A 21,859-nucleotide genomic window follows, 5' to 3' on the forward strand; every position below is an offset into this window, starting at 1 on the left:
CCTAATAAAATATAGATTCAAAATCACCATATCCTATCCTCTTACGTAATTATGAATCTTATACAAAGTCAAAATTGAGTCACTTTCCCTTTGGGCTTTGGCTTTGCAAGTTTGGAGACTAGAGTATAAATCAGAGGCAAAGTCAAAGTCGGTTGTGTGCAGTGTGCACTTTCACAGTCGCTTGTCAGCTTATGTGCCCTTTCTGGTATGAACGAAGATGTATGGTTCAAGGCTCTTTTTTTTTTAAACGGAAAATATTATATATAAAAAGCTCTTCTCATATAAATAGAGGTAATATTTGTCCTTCTTAACTTCCTTTCTAGTTTATTGAAATCCATCATTAGTTATTTCGTAAAATAGTATTGTTGTTTTAAAGAGTAAGCGATAAGTTTGATCAATTTATATATTCAAATCTTATATGTTTTCCTTGGACTATGGTGGTTTTTTTTGAATGGGTTTAATGGTCATATTTGGTTAAATTTTGATTCAACTTATTTTCCAAAGCAAGGTTTTACGATGAACCCTTTCCTTTATTTTGTAGTTGTTTATTTTATTATTTGTTGTTTCAGAAGTTAAATATATGGATGAATTTTTGTGAATGTTTGTATCGATCGGATACACTTCAAGTATAATAAACAAGAACAAACTAAACTAAGCAAATAAAAAACAGAAAAAAATAATGAACACGAAGAATTCTCCAAATTGTCTTTCACCAAGAAAGTGTTTGTTTTCACCAACAAAACGGGTTATCACAAAGACGGTCACCAAGACATTCACATTAGGGTTTCACCCTAATGTTGAATATATACTAATTTTTACAAGTATATCTCATTGGTTGAAGGAATTGTATCTAATCTATACTAAGAACCGATCCTCATCATAAAGATATCGGATCTGCTATCTATTATATACACATCTGTATCATTACTTAATATACAAAGATTACATTAGATTATATAACTATACGCCGACGCTAATAAGACTTGAGGCGTTGATGTTGACGCTGACGTTGACGCTGACAGTGAGATTTGGTATTTTCCCATAAAATCAATCTATTCATTAAACAGGAAATATATACCTCTTACAAATGGGCTGAAATACATAAATACATAAAAGGCCTCAATACATATTGGACATCCTAAAATACAATACAAATATCTATATAAACACCCGCTAACATCCCCCCGCAGTACGAACGGGAGAATCTCGAACGTTTAGACTGGACCGAAATTCAATGAAAAGTGGAGATGGTAGGCTTTTCGTGAAGATATCTGCATATTGAGAAGAAGATGGAACATGAAGAACTCGAACTTGACCGGTTGCAACTTTGTCTCGAACAAAATGAAGATCAATCTCAATATGTTTGGTCCTTTGATGCTGAATTGGATTAGATGACATATAAACAACACTTACGTTGTCACAATAGACAATAGTGGCCCAATGTGGTGAATAATGAAGCTCAAGTAACAAGTTCCGTAACCAACATGATTCTGCTACAGTATTAGCAACACCTCGATATTCTTCCTCTGCACTAGAACGAGAAATGGTATGTTGTCGTTTAGATGACCAAGATAAAAGATTGTGTCCTAAAAAGACACAGTAGCATGAAGTGGAACGTCTGGTGAAAGGACAAACCCCCCCCCCCCCCAGTCAGCATCGGAGTAAGCAATGAGCTCACGAGAAGGAGAACTGAATAGTTGAAGACCATGAGCAAGAGTACCTTTAATGTAGCGTAAAATACGTTTAAGAGCAGAGAAATGTGGCTCACGAGGATCATGCATGTACAAGCAGATTTGCTGAACAACATATGTAATATCCGGTCTAGTAAAAGTGAGATACTGTAGAGCACCCGCTAGACTACGATACATGGTGGAATCAGCAACAGGAGAACCAGAACCATCCAACTTGGCAGATAAATCGGCTGGAGTGCGAGCAGGTTTGCAATTAAGCATAGAAGCACGATCTAAAATGTCAAGAGCATATTTCTGTTGAGAGAGAAATAGGCCAGCATCATTTCTTGTGACAGAAATACCCAGAAAGTAGTGAAGATCACCAAGATCAGACATAGAGAACTCATGACTGAGAGTGGAGATGATGCTTGTCAAAAACTAAGACGAAGATCCAGTGAGGACTATGTCATCCACATAGAGCAATAAGTATGCAATATGACCTGCATTCTTGTAAATAAATAATGATGAATCACACCTGCTATGAACAAAACCAATGCGTGAGATAAACTGAGCAAATCGTTGAAACCATGCACGAGGAGCCTGTTTGAGAAAATAGAGGGATCTCTGGAGTAAACAAACATGATTCGGTCTAGAGGGGTCTTTGAAACCAGGAGGTTACTGCATATACATAGTTTCTTGAAGATGACCATGAAGAAACGCATTCTTCACATTGAGCTGTCGGATGGGCCACTTATGAGTGACAACAATGCTAAGAATTGTGCGTATGGTGGCCAGTTTAACCACAGGATTGAACGTCTCATCACAGTCAATTCATGTTCGTTGACTTCTACCATTAGCTACAAGGCGAGCGTTGTAGCGGGATAAAGAACCATCTACATTGGTTTTCTTTTTAAACAGCCAAATACAATTTATCACATTAGCATTATCAGGCCGGGGCACCAGTACCCAAGTCTTATTAGATATGAGAGCAGAAAATTCATCAGTCATCGCATTTAGCCAGTTAGGATCCTTGAAAGCTTCGGAATAATTTTTAGGAAGAGGAGAAGATGAATCAACATGAATATTCATTTTTTCTAATGGCTTAAAGATGCCACTTCTAGCATGAGTTTGCATGGGATGAATTGAAGAAGATGTGGTTGTGTCATGGACGAAAGAGAGGATATTTGTAGACGGAGAAGGGATATTAGATGTGGAAGAAACCGAGGAGTTATTGGAAATGAGTGTAACCAAGGGAGAGACATTCTCGAGAGGAGAAACAGCCTCAAAATTCGAAGAAGGGGATGAGATAGAGATTTCTTCATTAGAGGTGGGAATAGATGTAGAGGAGGGTGTGTGAGTAGTGTTGGTTTTGGGTAGAGTTTGAGATTGGATGTCCATAGGTAAGGGGGTAATATGATCGAGAAATGTATAGGAAGGAGAGGAGTCAGGGGTCATAGAGTCGAAAGGGAAGATGGACTCATCAAAGACGACATAACACGATGTAATAATAGTATTGGTGTGAAGGTTAAGGCATCTATATCCCTTATGATGATTAGGATATCTAATAAAGACACAAGGAGTGGATCTTGGGGATAATTTATGTGGGTGACAAGGTGAGGAAAACAAAGACACCCAAAAACTCGAAGATGTGTGTAGGAAGGGTGTTTGTGAAAAAGTTTGTGGAAAGGAGTGTCGTTGTTTAAGTTAGTGGTGGGAAGAATATTTAAGAGGTGGGCAGCCATGTGAAGAGCTTCCACCCAGTATGTGGGAGGAATCCGAGCATGAAACAGAAGAGTACAGATAACATTGTTGATAGTTCTGAGCATGCGTTCAAATTTACTGTTTTGTTTAGAGGTATGAGGACACGAGAAGCGTATGTGAATACCATTTTGATCAAAAAATTCAAGAAATTTACTATTCTTATATTCACCACCATTGTCACACTGAAAAGATTTAATGTCGGTTTTAAATTGATTTTGAATATAAGAACGAAAGTGGAGAAACTTAGAGAACACATCAGATTTAACACGAAGAGGGTAAACCCACAAGAAATGAGAATAATCATCAAGAAAGATAACATAATATTTAATATCACTCATAGTAGTAATAGGAGATGTCCAAATATCGGAATGCACAAGTTCAAAAGGAGAATGAGAAACAGACTCAGATAAGCTAAAAGGCAACTTAACATGTTTGCCCATTTGACATGCATGACAAAGACTAGTGCTTTTAATAGAACATGAAATTAAATTATTATTGACAAGATGTTGAAAAACATGGTGACCGGGATGTCCAAGGCGTTGATGCCATAGAGACGAGGCAATAGAAGTGAAAACTTGTTGAGGCGACTTTGTGACAGGATAGAGGTCACCGGAGCTGTCACATTGCATGAGAGTGCGCTTACTCTGTCACAAGTAAAACGACGAACATAAATTAGATTTTTTATGATTTGAGGGGTAATTAAGACATTTTTAAGAGTAAGAGTACGATATGAATTATGGAGCGGAAGAGTGGTGTGACCTTGATTGGTCACAGGAATTGGGGATCCGTCTCCAACTAAACCGATGAAGATAAATATTTGCTTTTATCTAAATTAGATGAGAGTATACCTGCATCCAAGTGAAGGTGAGAGGTGGCTCCGGTATCCATGTACCAATTTGCGTTCCCGGGATTATTTAGTGACATGGTTTGGAACATTTGCGGGAGTGTAGTGGGATGCTCGGAGGATCCCATATGTTGTTGAACAGTGTTGAAGGCTTGCTGAGTAAATAGACTTTGAGCTGGAGGCCCAAAAAACTGATGAGAATTATGTTGGGCAGGTGGCATTCTCGGTCCAGTGGGCTGGGTCTGATGTGGGGCAGCAGAGTGGGCCGGTGGTGTTGCTAAGATACTCGACTGATTGTTGATTGGATACCACCCAAAGGCCCAACCAGAAGTTCCTTTGAAGTTCCTTTGATGTTGTTGTTGTCCGCCATTATTTTGGCGACCACCGTTCCTTCCTCCGTTGTGACCACCTCTGTGATTCCATCCGCTTCTCCCTCCACGAAAACCGGCCCGGTTAGTATTTTGATGAGTGGAGTCAGCGATGAGAACCGTTGGAGATGAAGAATGATCGGAATGATAGGCTGAGGAGGAGCGATTCTGATCCTGAGAAAGTTGTTGATCTTCAAGCACAAGCATAGAACGTGTGTCCCAAAAAGATGGAACCGGTCACTGATGACGAATGGTGGTTGCGATATGGCGGTAGTTGGCGGATAGTCCATTTAACATATAGGAAACGAGATTAATTTCCGAAACCTTTGCATCCATATTCTCCAGTAGATCAGCAAGTGACTTGACACGATTACAATAGTCAACCATAGAAGAATCACCCATAGTAATATTTCGGAGCTCGTTGTCAATTTGAATAACCTTGTTATTTTTATTATCACAGAACACTTTTTCAATGGTTTCCCAGACTTCATGAACAGGGGTTTGTTTCTTGAAGATGAGGTGAAGAAGCGGGAGAGAAAGAGTACCGTAGAGCCATGATTTCACAATCGAATCATTACGTTTCCAGATATCAGTTTCTGTGATTGGTTGAGTATTCTCAGGAGCTTTCTCAGTTGACGAAGAAGAAGGAGTTAGAGTCGGTGGTACAAGGTGATCAGCTACCCCGTAGCCAATGCAGTGGATCTCGAATAGTTCCCTCCAGATATCATAGTTCATCTGGTCAAGATCAAGAACAATCGGAACAACATGCTTGATATTAATGGTAGAAGTTGGTTTTTATGAGAAATTAGAAGAAGACATGGTTCAAAAGGATCACAGAGAAAAAACGATGATGAAGAAAATAGAAGAAGAATACGTCTAGGGTTTAAGAGGAGAGCAAGATATTACGGCTCTGATACCATGAGATTTGATATTTTCCCATAAAATCAGTCTATTCATTAAACAGGAAATATATACCTCTTACAAATGGGCTGAAATACATAAATACATAAAAGACCTCACTACATATTGGACATCCTAAAATACAATACAAATATCTATATAAACACCCGCTAACAGACAGTTAGGTTACGATTATTTGTCATAAGTGATCTTTTATCTTCGATGCGTATTTTTAATCGTATTTATTATATTATTAAATACTTATATTTTTTTGCATAAAGTATCGTGTAAAACACACATAAGCACATAAATATATGAATAATCCTTTCTTATTCATTCATATAAATGTTACATTAGTTGACCAAAGTGATTACAGACTATGATTAATCTAGTAGAAAACACGGGCGTTACATAATGATCTCAACTATTCCAGACTCTGTAAGGTTGTTGGCAAAATATCATGATGCTTTTAGAAAAATCTCGCTATTCATCAAGCTCATGAGCTGCAACATTCTTCCTCCTTAAATAAGATAATATCAATTGGTTTTCCATCATGTAGCACTTTCAAAATCTGCCAGTTAAGTCATATGTGATTAAATTTAGAATTTTTAATTCTAATATTACTTTTTATGTAATTGATTCGCGTAATGTACAATGATTGAACCCACCTATGTATAAGCATTTGCTGTTATTTATGTTTTCAAGTTGTGAAAATTGACCTAATCTATTTCAAGTAAATATCTTGAATGTAAAACAGTCTGTTGTGATGTATAAGGTCATTTTTAGCATACCATCAACCAAAAGCTTGTCACTATTTCCCAACACCCCTTTTTATTGTGAAAGTGAATTCTTCTCCATTTACTAACTTAACTAGTCGTGGCAAATCCCGACTCCCGACTTTAGGCCCGATAGACAGATGAAAATATTATGATTCCTTCTAAAATATTAGCAAAAAAACCCCGACAAAAGATGAATTCTACCTTTATGTCAATCATAATGGCAATAACATTATCCTTGGATTGAGCATTGTTTTCTTTAACCAAGTCGATAACTTTCCGATGAGATGCAGTTTCCATGGGATGAATCACCTTAATATAAAACTTCTAGTGATTGATGACTCCTTTCTATGGAGGTTTTGAAATTACTGATGGTCATAAAGGAGTTTGTTCAATGGAATAATATATTGTAGACTAGTTCATTTAAGACCGTCTTCAAAAAAATGCTGATATTTTTTTAGCAGCGACTGAACTATTGTGGCTTGTAGTAAAAAAGAAAGTAAACCCCGTCCTCTGGCAAAGCACAAACATATCTTCTACTTATAAATATGATGATTTTTTTAAATGTATTTAAAGTACCGATACTTTTTAGTAATTTATTAGGTGACTAGGTGTGAGACCCGTGTATTACACGGGTTTATTAAAAATAAAAATTTAATATAAATATATAAACATTAAATATTTTATAAAATAACACTTTTATATAATATAATGTAATCTTTTGGAACATTTATAAAAGAAATCAAATATTCTTTAGAGCATTTATGATCATTTATTATCAAATTAATAGAATGATTTTATTTCCTTATAAAATTTGTTAGAACTTTATGGAATTTTATTTTAAAAAATGAAAATTCTCAAAAAATGACAAATGGAAAATAATAATTCTAAAATTCCTACAAAATTACATGTGGTAAAACTCTTGAGAATTTGACTAGTGGCAAAAAAAACCTTCATTTATTAGAGATGATATGATATATAACTATAAGTGTTATATTTCTTTAATATATGTATAACATTTCTTTAAACGAGAGTGTATATTTATTTTATTATATTATGAATGAAATTATTTATTTAAACATTATTTGTTTTATTTATATCACATTTAATTTGAATTATTTTATGCAAATTATTTATTTAGTTATATTTATTTAACAATTCTAACAAAAAGATTCTAAATAAACTTGTATAAACCTTGTAAACTGAAGAGATATTTACAAAAAAAACATATTCTTAGAATATTATTTTTGGTGTCAAAATAAAGTATAAAGTAGAGTAGAGTTGAAGATGAATTAATTTAAACTTTATTTTTTACTCTAAGATAGAATAAGAAATAGCGTGTAGTGACAAATAGGATGATGGTGGTATGGATATTCAGATTCCTTGTAGATCGTGTAAGATCACTTTCCAAATTGATATTTCGATTTTATGTCTGAGTATCACGAATTAAATGTCTGATGATACTAAAATCACCAACATGATATAAGTTTTTTTAAAAATAAAATGTTTTATTGTTCTTTAAATTTTATGTGGTAAAGAATCGTATAATTGTGAATTGTATTGTATTGTAAAATAGGTTACAATAGATCCGTGTGTGTGTGTGTATATATATATATATATATATATATATATATATATATATAGAGAGAGAGAGAGAGAGAGAAGTATTACACTTAGATACATTCTAGTCTAAAATAATTACAATAGTGTCTAATACGCCCCCTCAAGCTAAGGACTTGGTATGATATGCAGTTTGGATCTTAGAAAAAGAAATCTCAGACCGGTTTACTATGTAGTACATAGGTTCGTTGTAATTATACGGTACAAACATGGATGCCTTACACTTGTAGGGCATAGATATGGGACATTATTGACTCATTTCGTTTGCGACATGATTTTTTTTGGACTAATCCAAAAACGAAAACTAGAATGAAATAACTTCTTGGATCTCGGGTTTTATTGCAAAAGTCTAAGAAATTAGATTACACCAAAACCGTTACTACAACCCTAACTTCTATGTATACATAGAACTCCATATTATCTAAAAGAGTGAAAAAAAACAAAATCATATATGTTGGTGTGAATGTAAAACTAACCTAGAATTACATTGGTATATAAGTGTTATGTTCTTAAAGTTTTGATGTATGTCAAAGAAACTTTACATAGAATGACATGCCTGGGACAATTAGAAGATTAGGACATATGATTGAAGCAAAAATAAAATCAAATGCAACCTCATTCTACATGCCATGAAGCCTAGCTAAGCAAAATGATACAAGAATTAAAATGATTTTGATCTTGAAAACTAATATAAGTTCAAAGTATTTGTTTTAAGTATACGAGAAATAAAAATAGATGATTAATGAAAAAAAAAACTAATCTATTAAATTGAATAAAAAATTTACCCCAAAATTAAAAGAGTACGGTGCTATAATAACATCAACTACATCCCAATATTATTGGCACAAAACGTACAAGTAAAACATACATTAAACAAAAAGCATATACAGTTGTTTATATACTTTGCATTATTCTATACACAAGCTACAATTACGTGATGACACAAACCCAATTACACACAACCTTAAAACAAACAAAATATTAAATTTTATAAATCTGATCTCACCCTCAAGCAAAAGATGAAATTTGCTTATTTTCAATCACCACCACCTCCATAACCAGACCCATATCCACTTCCTTCGCCTGAACCCTCACCAGACCCACCTCCACCTCCACGTCCACCGCCTCCACCTCCCCCTCTTCCTCCTCCACCACCACCCCGACCTCCTGAACCAGATCCAGCATGAGAACCAGCAGATGAACCTGCTTCTGATCCACCTCCTCCAGATCCTGAACTAGAACTAGAACTAGAGCTGGAGGAGCTGGATGAAGAGCTAGACCCAGATCCCGCACCTGCACCAGACCCTGAACCACCTCCTCCCAACCCAATTCCAATTCCAATTCCAGCACCAATACCTACCCCTCCCAAATTCAATACCAAGTCCTTTCTTGCCACCCGACTCTCAGAAAACATGACCAAAGTGGAAAGCACAAGTAAACTAGCTAGACTTAGTGCCTTCATTTTCGACATATTTGAAGCCCACTAATCAAGGTCTTATTTAGGACGAATTTTTTTTGTTTCTGATTAGCTTAATGCTGGGCTAGTCAGTATTGAGTGTGCGAGAATGGAAGGAAAACATGGGTTTATTTATAGTTGATCTGGGTGGGTTGGTGAATAATAAAACAAAACAAAGTGAAGTGACTGACACATGGATTTCTGATTAGCATATTGTTTGCTCAATGCTAGTGAATTAAAAAATTGTGAATAATGAACCAAAGTGAGTGATAAACATATGGATTTATTAGGGTGAGAACTCTCGATCCAACCCGTAACCCGACACTGACCCAACCCGAAAATAGACGGGTTTGGGTTGGGATTTTGGACCCGCCTACCCGCCAACCCAATCTGCATTTGCGGTTCGTTAATCAGAAAAAGAAAAAATACATGTTATTTTTACGAGTCACGAACGAAGAACACATGCACTTTCTATGAATGTTTTCATTTTTCATTTTTATTTGGATGTTATTGAATTTATGAATTTATGTTGAAAACCTTTTTTTATGTTAATTACGTTAATCATTTTATGAATTTATGTTGAAAAAACCTTATTTTTTAAAATGTGTTGCTTATTTATTAAACGGGTTATATGGGTTGGGTTTGACCCATTAACTTATGAACCCACGAACCCATATACTTAAATGAGTTATATAGGTTGGGTTGGGTTGAGGTTTCCAACCCACCAACCCGTCAACCTATATATTATATGGTTTGGGTTGAGTTTATGTTTTCTGAACCGCCAACCCGTCAACCCGAACTCAACCCAATTGTCAGGCCTAGGATTTATGATTAATATATTGTTTGTTGAATGATAGTGAAGGACAAAATTTCCAGCCCCACTAGCTTGTTGAATTTTTAAGTTCCCATTTTGTTATCAAATAATAAAAGAACCACACGAAAACCATAATGATTAGTTGCAGTTTCTCATATATTCCCCACGTTTCGAATTTGTGTTTTTTAACCTTGAAAGTTATTGACGTGTGAGAGAAACAAAGATTTGTGGTTGAGGAAGGGTGTGGCATGAAGGTGGAGCTCCATATGGTGGCATGTCTGTCATCATTCTCATTGTTGCGCAACCCACAATCTTCCACTTATCATAAAATCTGGAACTCCTCGGTTATTTCTATATATTATTAGCAGATGAATAATTATCTATACGTATTTATGTACGATAAAATTATATGGTAAATTTAAAAGTTATTGTTGTAACAAGCATTACAAGTTGTTAGAATTAGAGATGCACACAAAAACCGGATTGGCCCATAGGATCCGATCCGATCCGGAAACCAGATTTGGTCAAAACCGGTTTTGACCGAACAGGTTCGGATTAAACCGGTGACCGGATTGAAACCGGTTTGGAGCTTCGGATGGAAAATCGGATCGACCCCCGGATCGTAAACCGGATTTTACTGAAACCGGATTTTTTTTACCGTTAAAAAACGGGCATTTTCGATTTTTTTTCTAACCGTTAGCAAGCTCCAAAAACGGATAGTTTGACTATTTCTTGACTTTTATAACCTTCTAAACACATATAAATAAAACACATATAAATAGATGACATTTGCTAGATTTCGATGTTACACAAAATTCTAGACTACTTTATACTTCTATTTTCATAATACTCCACAAAAATGAGCTCGAGAAATTCTACCGCGGGTCAAGATTCGGATGTAACGGTGGTTAAAATCATACCAACCACTCGGAATAAAGAAGTGTGGGAATATTATGATTTGTGTTTGTTGTCGAACGGGAAGGAAAAAGCGAAATGCAAGAAGTGCGGGATGTTTTTGGGAAAAGATGGCAATAGTACGTTGAGGAGCCAAACAACAAAAACTTGTCCGGTTGTAAAAGGTCAAGGCGATCCGGATCAACCAAATATTACTATCGACAGGGCGATCTTTATTTACAACAATGATGACATTTGTGAAAGTTTTTGCAAGTTCGTGATTCAAGAGGGCTTGTCTTTCAACCACTTCGACAACCCACGATTAACAAAGATTTTACGGGAAAAAATGCAACCACAATACCGGCAAGTAAGTCGCACTTCTCTTAGACGTGATGCTTTAAAGTATTGTGATATAGCCAAAAAAGATATGCAATTGGGATTTTTAAATATAAAAACCGGTGTTTCTTTAACTTATGATGTTTAATCCTCCACCGGAATTTGTCCCAAAAGCTATCTTGCCGTCACGACACATTGGATAGATCCCTCTACTTGGGTAATGAACAAACGAGTTATTGCTTTGAACTTTTTGCGCATCATCACATGGGGGCACGATTATTTGCAATTTTAGAAAGCGTTATAGAGACTTATAATTTAAGCGACAAAATCTTCTCTATTTCGTTTGACAATGCAAATAACAAAACCGCCGCCGCAAAAAGATTAATTGCAAAATATAAACCTATTTTGGATGGCTCGTTTTTTCATACTAGATGTGTTTGTCACATTATTAATCTTGCGGTACAAGATGGTTTAAAAATGATAGATTCGATTGAAAAATTCAAAACTGTGTTAACTAGAGTTTTTGGAAAAAATAAAGCTACAATGGAAAAATATCGAAAGTTTGTCATTTCCATTAACGTAACTTCATATAGTCCTCATTGGGATGTTGACACTAGATGGAGTTCGACGTACATGATTTTTGAAAGTTTGACACGTCAAAGAATCGCTTTGCAATTATTTTACGACACATTTTCAAAAGGAAAAAACCCGGTTTCGGATTTTGATTGGGATTTGATGGAAGAGTTTGTGGAAATGTTAAAAGTTTGTAAACAATCAACCACTTTTTTATCGGGCGTGTATTACCCTACAAGTCCGTTGTTACTAAATGAATTATGGTTGATGTCCGCGCAATTGGAGCGTTTTGAACAAAGAAGTGAAATATTTGTTTTGGTTACGAGACCAATGAGAGAAAAATTAGCCGAATATTTCCAAAAAATGCCACCACTTTTTACTTGCGCCGCGGCATTAAACCCATGTATCAATGTTACGGGTGTAGAGGCTTTGATTACCAAAATTTATATGTCTTTAAATTTGCACAAAGATGACTCAAACTACATCCGTAACCAAATACACAATTTTAATAATACTTTTACTAATTTGTTTGACATTTACGCTACAAAATATGACAATATGTCAAACACTTTTGCAAGTGTAACCGACTCTACTACTGGTGCATCGGGTAGTAGTGGGGGTCGAACGGATTTTCATATCGACCTCTATAACTACCTTTTGGAGGAACAAAACAAAAGAGCACGCACATTAACCCCTAGTAGCGAACTTGGAATTTATATGGGGTTAAACTTTTTAAAATTCATTAGTACACCACAATTTAAAATTTTGGATCTTTTGGCTTGGTGGAGAGAAAAGGAAGCACAATTTCCTATTCTCTCCGTCATGGCCCGCGATTTACTAACCGTCCAAGCTTCCACAGTAGCTTCGGAATCCGCTTTTTCTTTTAGTGGTAGAGTCTTATCAAAGTTCAGGACGAATCTTACCTAGGTTGCGGTAGAGGTTTGCGTTTACTTGAAGGATTACTTGGATTCGGTGGAATGTATACAACACTTGACATCACTAGAAGGCCCACTAGCATAAAATATTGAACCAGAGATCATGGATGAAGAATATGCACAAGGCTTATCAACACCTCCGGAAGAAAACGAAGACGATGACGATGAAGACGAAGACGAAGACGAAGATGAAGAATATGGTATAGATGAGACCCCTAACTATTTGCGTGGCGGTTGAAGAATATTTTAGTGAAGGCGACACGAAGTGGAAGACCACAAAAACTATTTCTATTTGGCTAAATGTTATAACGCCACTTTATTATTATTATTATTATTATTAGTTAACTAGTTTCTAAACTCTTTCTATTTCGACGTTTGATGTATGTTTTAACTATTTTAATGAACCTATGTTGCATTTTGTGTTATATATGAGGTCCAAAAAATGTTATTTTTTTAAAAAAAAAATTGCAAAAATCGGATCGGATCCACACCGGATTGGATTAAACCGATTTGGACTCGGGGGAGGGAAAACCGATCAAAACCGGTTTGAAACCGGATCGGATATCGGCTGAAATCGGATTGGATTTGACGTCATCGAACCGGATCAGATAGGATGCATGGTTTGTGCATCTCTAGTTAGAATATCAATAATAATTTGGATATATATATATATATATATAGTTTTACTTAAATGAGATCTTTCATTCTGTTCACCATTCACCACTTCCAGGTCGTTCGATAAACCCCTACTTTCATTTTGTCTCCTCAAACCTCAAACATGGATCCCGTATTCATCCAAGTCGATGTGCATTTCCAAGGAATCTTTGCAAAATACCCCATACGATACACCGGGGGGATTACTCAGAGGTTGTCGGACATCGATTTCGCAGGCATGGACAAGAACGGGTGTTATGAATTTATCGAAAGGTTCATCGGAGAAAAGTGTGCGAAGCTCTATTAATGCCAACCAGATATTCATTTTCCCAAAGGTCTGACCTTAATTTCGAATGAGTTGGATTATGTCGATTTTATAGCAATATACGTATGAATGTGGTGTTATACTTCCTATGTATGTAGACCATTTTGGTAATACTAACATGCAGGAATGGTTGGAAGAACACAAAGAAGAGGTAGTTGATAACATAGTGGAAGAAGTTCTTGATGGTGCAGGACTAGTTAAAGAAATTAAGACATGTCATTTAGATGATGAGGATGAAAATGAAGATGAGGATGATGATGAGGATGAGGATGACCATGGGGTTGAGGATGTGGATGCTGATGAAGATGAGGATAGCCATAGCAGCCCTCATTTTTTCAAAAAGGATAATGGCCCTGATGTCGAAATGGGTGAGAATGCAGCTTTGGGTGGCCCTTTGGAAGAAGCCATGGATGATGATGAAGATGTTTATCCTCAGTTGCCAAACATTTTCAATGAAAAGCTTCACTGGAATGAGCAGGAACTTGTGTTAGGTATGAGGTTTGAGAGTCCTAAACAATTGAAACACATGCTCTGTAACTATGTTGTTGCAAATGGTTATCAATTATGTTTTGTGAAAAATGATAGTAGACGGTTGCTAGCCAAATGTTGTGATGGAAAATGTACATTTAGGGTTTGGGGTTCATGGATGAGCGATGATAAGTCTTTCGAAATTAAATCTCTTATTAGTGAGCACAATTGTTCAAAGAATTTCAAATTCGGATAAATTGTAACTTATAGATGGATAGGTACCCACTTTATCCGACAATTTTTCAACAATCAGAAGATGAGTGTGATATTACTAAAAGAGGAGGTGAAAACCACTTTTGGCATTGTTGTAAGTATGAGTCTGTGTAGGCGAGCCAATAAGTATGCATTGAGTCTAGTTGAAGGAACAGTTGCAGAAAATTATGCTAGAATATGGTCTTACGGCGAGGACATTAAAAGATCAAATCCTGGATCCACTGTTAAAATTTTTGTGGATACAGTGCCTGATGGTAAGAATTACTTCAGCAAGATTTACATATGCTTTGATGCAGTCAAAGAAGGGTGACGTGGAGGGTGTAGACGGATCATTAACTTGGATGGTTGTTTCATGAAAAGTTTTTTCCAAGGTGAGTTGTTGTGTGCTGTTGGTAGGGATGCTATCAATGGAATATTCCCAATTGCTTGGGCAGTTGTATGTGTGGAAAACAAAGAGAATTGGAAATGGTTCATTGAAAATCTTGCAGAAGATTTGCAATGTTGGAATGATGGAAGTGGTTTGGTCTTAATTTCTGATCAACACAAGGTATGTTTGTAAAGTATTTAACATAATATAATAAATATTTACATTTCTAACTTCACCTATTACTGGTACATATGCAGGGTTTGGTTGAGGCAGTAAAAGAAGTATTCCCAGCAGCAGAACATAGGCAGTGTGCTAGGCATATATATGCTAATTTTAGAAAGAGGTTTAGTGGAGCCAAGTTTGAAATTTTGTTTTGGAGAGCAAGAAAGGCAACAACTGAAGCACATTTTAACACAACCATAAAAGATATTGAAAATTTGAATCCTTAAGCGGTTAAGCATCTTATGGATAGAGATCCAAAGACTTGGTCTCTAGCTTTTTTTAGAGTTCACCATTTATCATGTGAAGCTGTGGAGAATGGATTTTCAGCGAGCTTTAATAGTGTCATTTTGGATGCTAGGAAGAAACCTATTATCAGCATGTTGGAGGACATTCGTATATATGTCATGCAAAGGATGGTCACTATGAAACTGACAGGTCAAGGATGGAATCGTTATTCTGTTTGTCCAAACATCTGAACAAGATTGAATATTCTACAGAATGAGCAAAGGTATGCACACTTTTTTTCATACATAACTTACCTCTGTCAACTCTAAAATTTGCATTACTTTATGTAGGCATTGGCAGGTTGTGTCTTGTGGGATTATGGAGTTTAAAACAAGGAAAATAGATGAGTCATACATTGTTGATGTCATAAAAAAGGAATGCAGTTGTAGGTTATGGCAACTAAATGGGTATGTTTGTGTTCATTCAGTAGCTACATTAGCGTTTTTAGACGTAACACCTGATGGGCCATATGTAGACCCTTTGTACCTGGCAGCCTTCTTCCATAATACTTACAAAATTCTATTAGTGGCATGAATGGGATGAACATGTGGCCTTCAACAACCTTTACACCTCCATTGTCTCCTTTAAAAAGAAGAATGCCAGGCAGGCCAACAGTCATAAGAATAAGGGATGCTTTTGAAAGGTCTGGAAAACACATTGTTTCAGAGGCAAGGAAAAAGGTTTATTGTGACATATTCAAAGAGAAAGGGCACAACAAGACCACTTGCACTAAAGTGCCAAGGCCACCTAAAACTAATGTCACAAAGAAACAAAAAATCATGCAAACACAAGAATCCGTGAATATGCAAGGGGGTGGAGAAGATGTTGTGATGGGTGATGCAGTTGAGCCACAAACTGATGAAGTTATGAGGGTAAAAAAATCTGATCAAGTGGTGAGGGTTAATGAAGCTAAGGAACGGGGAAGGTTTAATCGAGTTGTTAGGCAAGTGAATACTACGGGTCAACCAAGCAAGAGGAAAAAGTCAGAGAGAATTCTTAAGCTAAAGCTTGGTAAAAGAGTTGAAGGTGAAGGTAGTAGTGTTGGATCGCCAATGGAGTTAGATTAATTACACTTCTAATTGTGTGTCTGTTATGTGGATTGAACAGGGGAATTTATCTTTGCTATGTTGATGTATGTTATAACAATCTTAACATTTGATATTTGGATGCGTGTTTGTATTTATAATATGTATGGTCTTATTTATATTAGTGCGTACGGGGTAATTTAGTCATTAACATTTTTTCAGGAGGGCATGTCAATGGTATTATTAGAGTAGGGTATTTTAGTCAACCAAAGTAGATTAATTACACTTCTAATTGTGTGTCTGTTATGGGACATGTTATTATTAAAGTAGGGTTATTTTAGTCATTTGAATCAGTTAATACAATAGGTGTATGGTATTTCATGTACTTATTAAAGTAAGGGTATTTTAGTCAATCAAAGAAGTTAAATTACATACAATCCCCCTAGGTGTATTAGTTTCATTCTAATTGGTAAAAGAGGGCATGTGAATGTTAGTTTAGGGGTAATTTAGTCATTCGAATGAGTTAATCCAATTGGTGTATGTTATTTCAAGTAATTAATAAAGTAGTAGGGGTATTTTAGTCAAACAAAGAGGTTAAATTACATACAGTCCCCTAAGGTGTATTACTCTCATTTTAATTAGTTAAAGAACTAGGGGTATTTTTGTCATTATTTTTTATTTTACTAAACCCACTAGGGGTATTTCAATCAATATTTATTATGTAACTTAACCCACTAGGGGTATTTCAGTCGATATATATTATGTCACTTAAACCACTATGGGTATTTCAGTCAATATTGATTATGTCACTTAACCCACTAGGGGTATTTCAGTCATAACTTTATTATTTGACTTAACCCATTAGGGGTATTTCATTTCTTCCAGGCAATAATTCAAAGTGGGCAATCACAAATACAACAAAAAAGCACTTTTCATTGTTTTCCATTTCCGGGTTATAAGCAACGACAAATCTAGGTATTAGATTCTTCTCTTTTGTCCCATGTCCCCACAAACAAACATTGGGGTTCATGTTTTAATGGTATAAAAAGTTTGACTGTTCCATGTGGTCCCAAGAACAAAATCAACATAAAAATGCCTACTACTTCACGACACATGCAAATTTACATTTATAAGAGTACTCCATTTATAACAGGAACAAGTTAATCTAATCAACATTTCATTCATGGGTTTTTGCATCTTTACATCTATTGAACAAGTTATAACAATATTTCCACAACTATCTAAGTACATACGAGAACCATCACCTATGACTACCATCAAAATACTGATAATCACAACATCATGATCACAAAACCACCAAATACTACACCACACAAACCAAAAGACAACCAACAAAACCCGTTACTAATAGGGAGAATAAACAAGATGCACATCCAATCAAAATAGAAACCCAGGATTGAAATGTTTAACCAAAAGTTCTTCTGTCATTTAAACAACCTGTAGGTTAAAACCCTCATAACAGCAACGGCAAAAACCCTAAAGACCCATTTCAATTTCTTCGACTTCTTTTTTCCCAGAACAATGTTGACATACGACGCTTGCAATGAACATAAATGATTCTTCAAATCAGCAACCATGTTAGATAGATCGAGTTGACCTACCCTAATATCATCGACTTCATGATTTAGGGCGTCCATCTCTCTAGTGAGGCTGCGTCGTAGTTCACGAAGGTCGTTTGCAATCTCTTCCCTCACAAGCGACACCTCCAACTGTGTCTGCAGCAGATTGATCGCCAGGTCTTCATTTGTGACTCCATTCAAGACATTTTTAGTCATGTGCCGATTGTAGTTGGGTGACCAACTGTGATCTTGAGATGATCGTGAAGGCATCGTTTCTGCGATTGGTATCAAAGTTTACGATGCAGTCGGGGTAACCAGGTTATGAATTTTGCCATTTTAGGGCACAAGCTTCACATTTTATACGGAGGCGGGTGAACAGTGTGAACGTGGCCTCTACGTTTCACATTCCAAAACGACGTCGTTTTGGTCCAAGACTTAAATACAATTCCGCCATGTCATCAATTGAAAGACCCACACTTTCATATTTGACAATTGTTACACCAAAACATGCTACTTGCATATTCATAAATAATATTTTACATTGATAACTTGTTTACATAAGACTGGATACAAACCGACTATTACAAAGTGTTATATATTACACAACTACCCAGGATACTATACTTTTATACATACATGATCCCTAAATACAAAAGTAATATTATAACTATTCTAAACCTTCCAACAGTATACGACTATACTGGTTACTTATCTCCTGCAATTTGTTAAACATTGAGAAGGGTAAGCGGTGACGCTTAGTGAGTTCAATAATAGATACAATATAACGTTATGCCATATATATACTTCAATATGGCAGAAGCAAAGGGAAACAAGGAACAACAAAGGCATATGTGAATCATGCAACAAACTTTCCATATCATTCGATGATTTGATTCAAAGATATACAATCAACGATACATAACAATTTCCAATGCTTGATATACATCAATAACACTTCGGCCCAAATGGCACAGAAAACATGCAATTTATGATTATCATTTTGCTAGAATATACAGGCTTTCAACCCTACATAGCCCTATGCCAATACCAGAAGTTATACGAGTCATGCTCTACATGGACAAAGGCACAAAGCCAATACCATAAGTGATACGAGACATGCTCTACATGGCCAAAGGCATAAATCCGATACCAGAATAATACGAGACATGCTCTACATGGCCAGAGGCTCAAAGCCAATACCAGAAGTGATACGAGACATGCTCTACATGATCAACAGTATAAAACCAAAATAACTCAGGAAAGCAAATAGCACATATAACACATAACACACAATTGTTCCTATATATTGAACTCACCGTGAAATAACTGGGGGTTAAAATAGTAATTTGTGCAGCACTTCATTACAATAATAAAGTTCCTTCGTTGAAAACCGGGAGTTTTATTGAAAAATGGGCATTGCGAAGGTTGAGATTCAAACCGAAAATATAAATTTCTCGGGCTTCTCGGGCACTTCGGAACATATTTTGGGTGTTAGGAATGATTTCGGGGCTTCGGGGGATTAAAAATGGCTTAAAATAAAGTTTAGGGGTGAAAAAGGGGCAAAAATCAAACATTACCCGGGAGATCTCGCAACCCCCCCCCTTTTATAGGGTGCGAGACCGAAGATCAGCGGCTGAGAGGGCTCCACGCGGCAGCAGATGCGAGGCTCGGATCCGGAGGGGATAAGAAGGACAGGCGTCGGACTCGCGAGGCTACACGCATCGGATGCGAGGCCGAGACAGGTGGTGGACACGCGTCGTCTTCGGAATGGTCCAGCACTTCGGATGACTCACCGAGATTGGACACGGGGCAGGCATGCGAGATGGGGCGACGTGGCCGAACCTGAGCCATGCGAAATTCCTCGGTTTTTGGGATTTTCTCGATTTTTGTGTCCCAATTTCTAAAATCCATAACTTTCGTATACGAGCTCCGTTTTTGACGTTCTTTATATGACCGGGACAGGAAAATCCATTAAAAATTCATAACTTCTTCATCCGATGTCCATTTTCGTCTGTCTTTTTACCGTTGTACTACTATTGATGAAACCTTCGATTCATGTTTAGGTTGCGTCGGCTAAAAATCACTCGATCTTTATTTCGAGTTTTTAGTTGTCTACTGCTATTCCGAAACATAGAAAAATAATAACTTCCTCATACGAAGTCAGATTTGGAAGTTATTTTTATGGAAGTTCTCGGTTTAACGAATACTATGACTTTCGTTTAGATCACTAAGGCTAAAAAGTAGTTTATCGAAAACTCACTTTTTACGTCATTCGGTGTCGTGCCGGTTTTGTTGCTAATCTTCGATTGGTCATAACTTCTTCGTTATAACTCGGATTTCGATGAGGTTTTCGCCTAAATGTTTCTACAAAATTATCTACAACTTTTAGTAATAAAATTATACTTATTTCAAATTTTATATTTTCGTTAAATTTCGATATTTGACTTTTAATTGGAATCTCATAAAACTTCCAATATTTTCCGAGTGATTCTAAACATAATTTTACTTCATTTCTAGTAAAAAATATCTGTTAGAACTCAACGCTCAAATTTATATAATATTTCATTATATTTTTTTTTCACTTTTAAAAATACATAACACGATAACTGAACGTGTATGTTACAAATACCTCCTCCTTTTGAGGATTTCGTCCCCGAAATCACATCGATTTAAATAACTGGGTATATTTCGTTCTTATCTCATTCTTACTTTCTAAAGTATAATTTGGGCCTCGATGATGATTCCACTTAATAAGCACTAACTCTACTTCTTTATTAAATAGATCAATCGTTCTTTCGTTCACGATCTCCTTCTTCAATCTTCTGACTGAAATTTCATCACTACACAAGACATGGTTCTTTGAACCAATCAACTCACTTCACAGATTTATATTAATCGGACTCGATTCTTTATGACCAATAAGGTCTGAACGAAAATCATCTTCTTAGTCATCACCGAAACGAAGGTAATGACATACTCAAACAAAAACGGAATCGATTACTAGTTTCTTGGTAACCTTGTGAATTTCCCTGATCCAAGTGTGAGTCTTGTGCTTCCAGTAGTATAGGCCTCTACTACTATTCACACATACTCATACTCGTCCCAAGTATTGTCTCGTAGTTTTCCAAGTCACCATTCAAAATCACAAAGCAACTTATCACACATGAATGTGTTCAAACAAATACATACAACAATTTCTCCTATACTCAACTAGGGTTTTCGCGTTTCTATCAAACATATCTTGGATTACCTATAGTCGCCTTCTAGGATTCTTCTCATGCATATGCTCGATCTAGCATATTCTAATACTTTTTCATAGGTCGATAGAAATTTTACTTCCAATTATTCATATAAATTCTTTCTCGGGTAGTGTTTACTTTGCCTTTTCACCATCCTAATCATGTATGTTAAAGTCGACTTAACACATAATGGAACTTCCATAAGGATGTGATAGAAGTCAATTGTCACTCAGTATTATTAAATACTAAGTCTAAACATCCTGTATAGGGTTACTGCTTGAACTACATACTACATCAAATGTTTAGGCAAAGTCTTGGCTTATTGAGTCTGAAAACTTCATTAGCCTTTCCTTTGATCTTCATTTAATTCTTCTAAATCTTGTACGTCGTCAATTGTGATACTGCCGAAGTATTGATCACCATCTTCGGTTCTTCTGACTCTATAACCAATCACTGCTTCAATCCGGACAACGG

General features: G+C 36.1%; 2 protein-coding genes across 2 annotated transcripts; one reads left to right on the forward strand and one right to left on the reverse strand.

Moving 5' to 3' along the window:
• Positions 1-8,750: 8,750 nt before the first annotated feature.
• Positions 8,751-9,492, reverse strand: LOC145133307 (uncharacterized). The gene has a single exon (XM_079068252.1). It carries the CDS (start codon positions 9,408-9,410, stop codon positions 8,976-8,978), a length of 435 nt encoding a protein of 144 aa, XP_078924378.1. The 5' UTR covers positions 9,411-9,492; the 3' UTR covers positions 8,751-8,975.
• Positions 9,493-14,710: 5,218 nt separating this feature from the next.
• LOC145130958 (uncharacterized) lies at positions 14,711-16,075 on the forward strand. The gene is made up of 6 exons (XM_079065705.1): positions 14,711-14,973; positions 15,064-15,214; positions 15,292-15,392; positions 15,507-15,672; positions 15,754-15,764; positions 15,832-16,075. The coding sequence occupies exons 1-6, from the start codon at positions 14,711-14,713 to the stop codon at positions 16,073-16,075; spliced, it is 936 nt and encodes a 311-aa protein (XP_078921831.1).
• Positions 16,076-21,859: the final 5,784 nt, after the last annotated feature.

This window comes from Lactuca virosa, chromosome 8 (genome assembly GCF_052849685.1).
Source record: "Lactuca virosa cultivar CGN04683 chromosome 8, Lactuca_virosa_CGN04683_v6, whole genome shotgun sequence".
Taxonomy (NCBI): domain Eukaryota; kingdom Viridiplantae; phylum Streptophyta; class Magnoliopsida; order Asterales; family Asteraceae; genus Lactuca; species Lactuca virosa.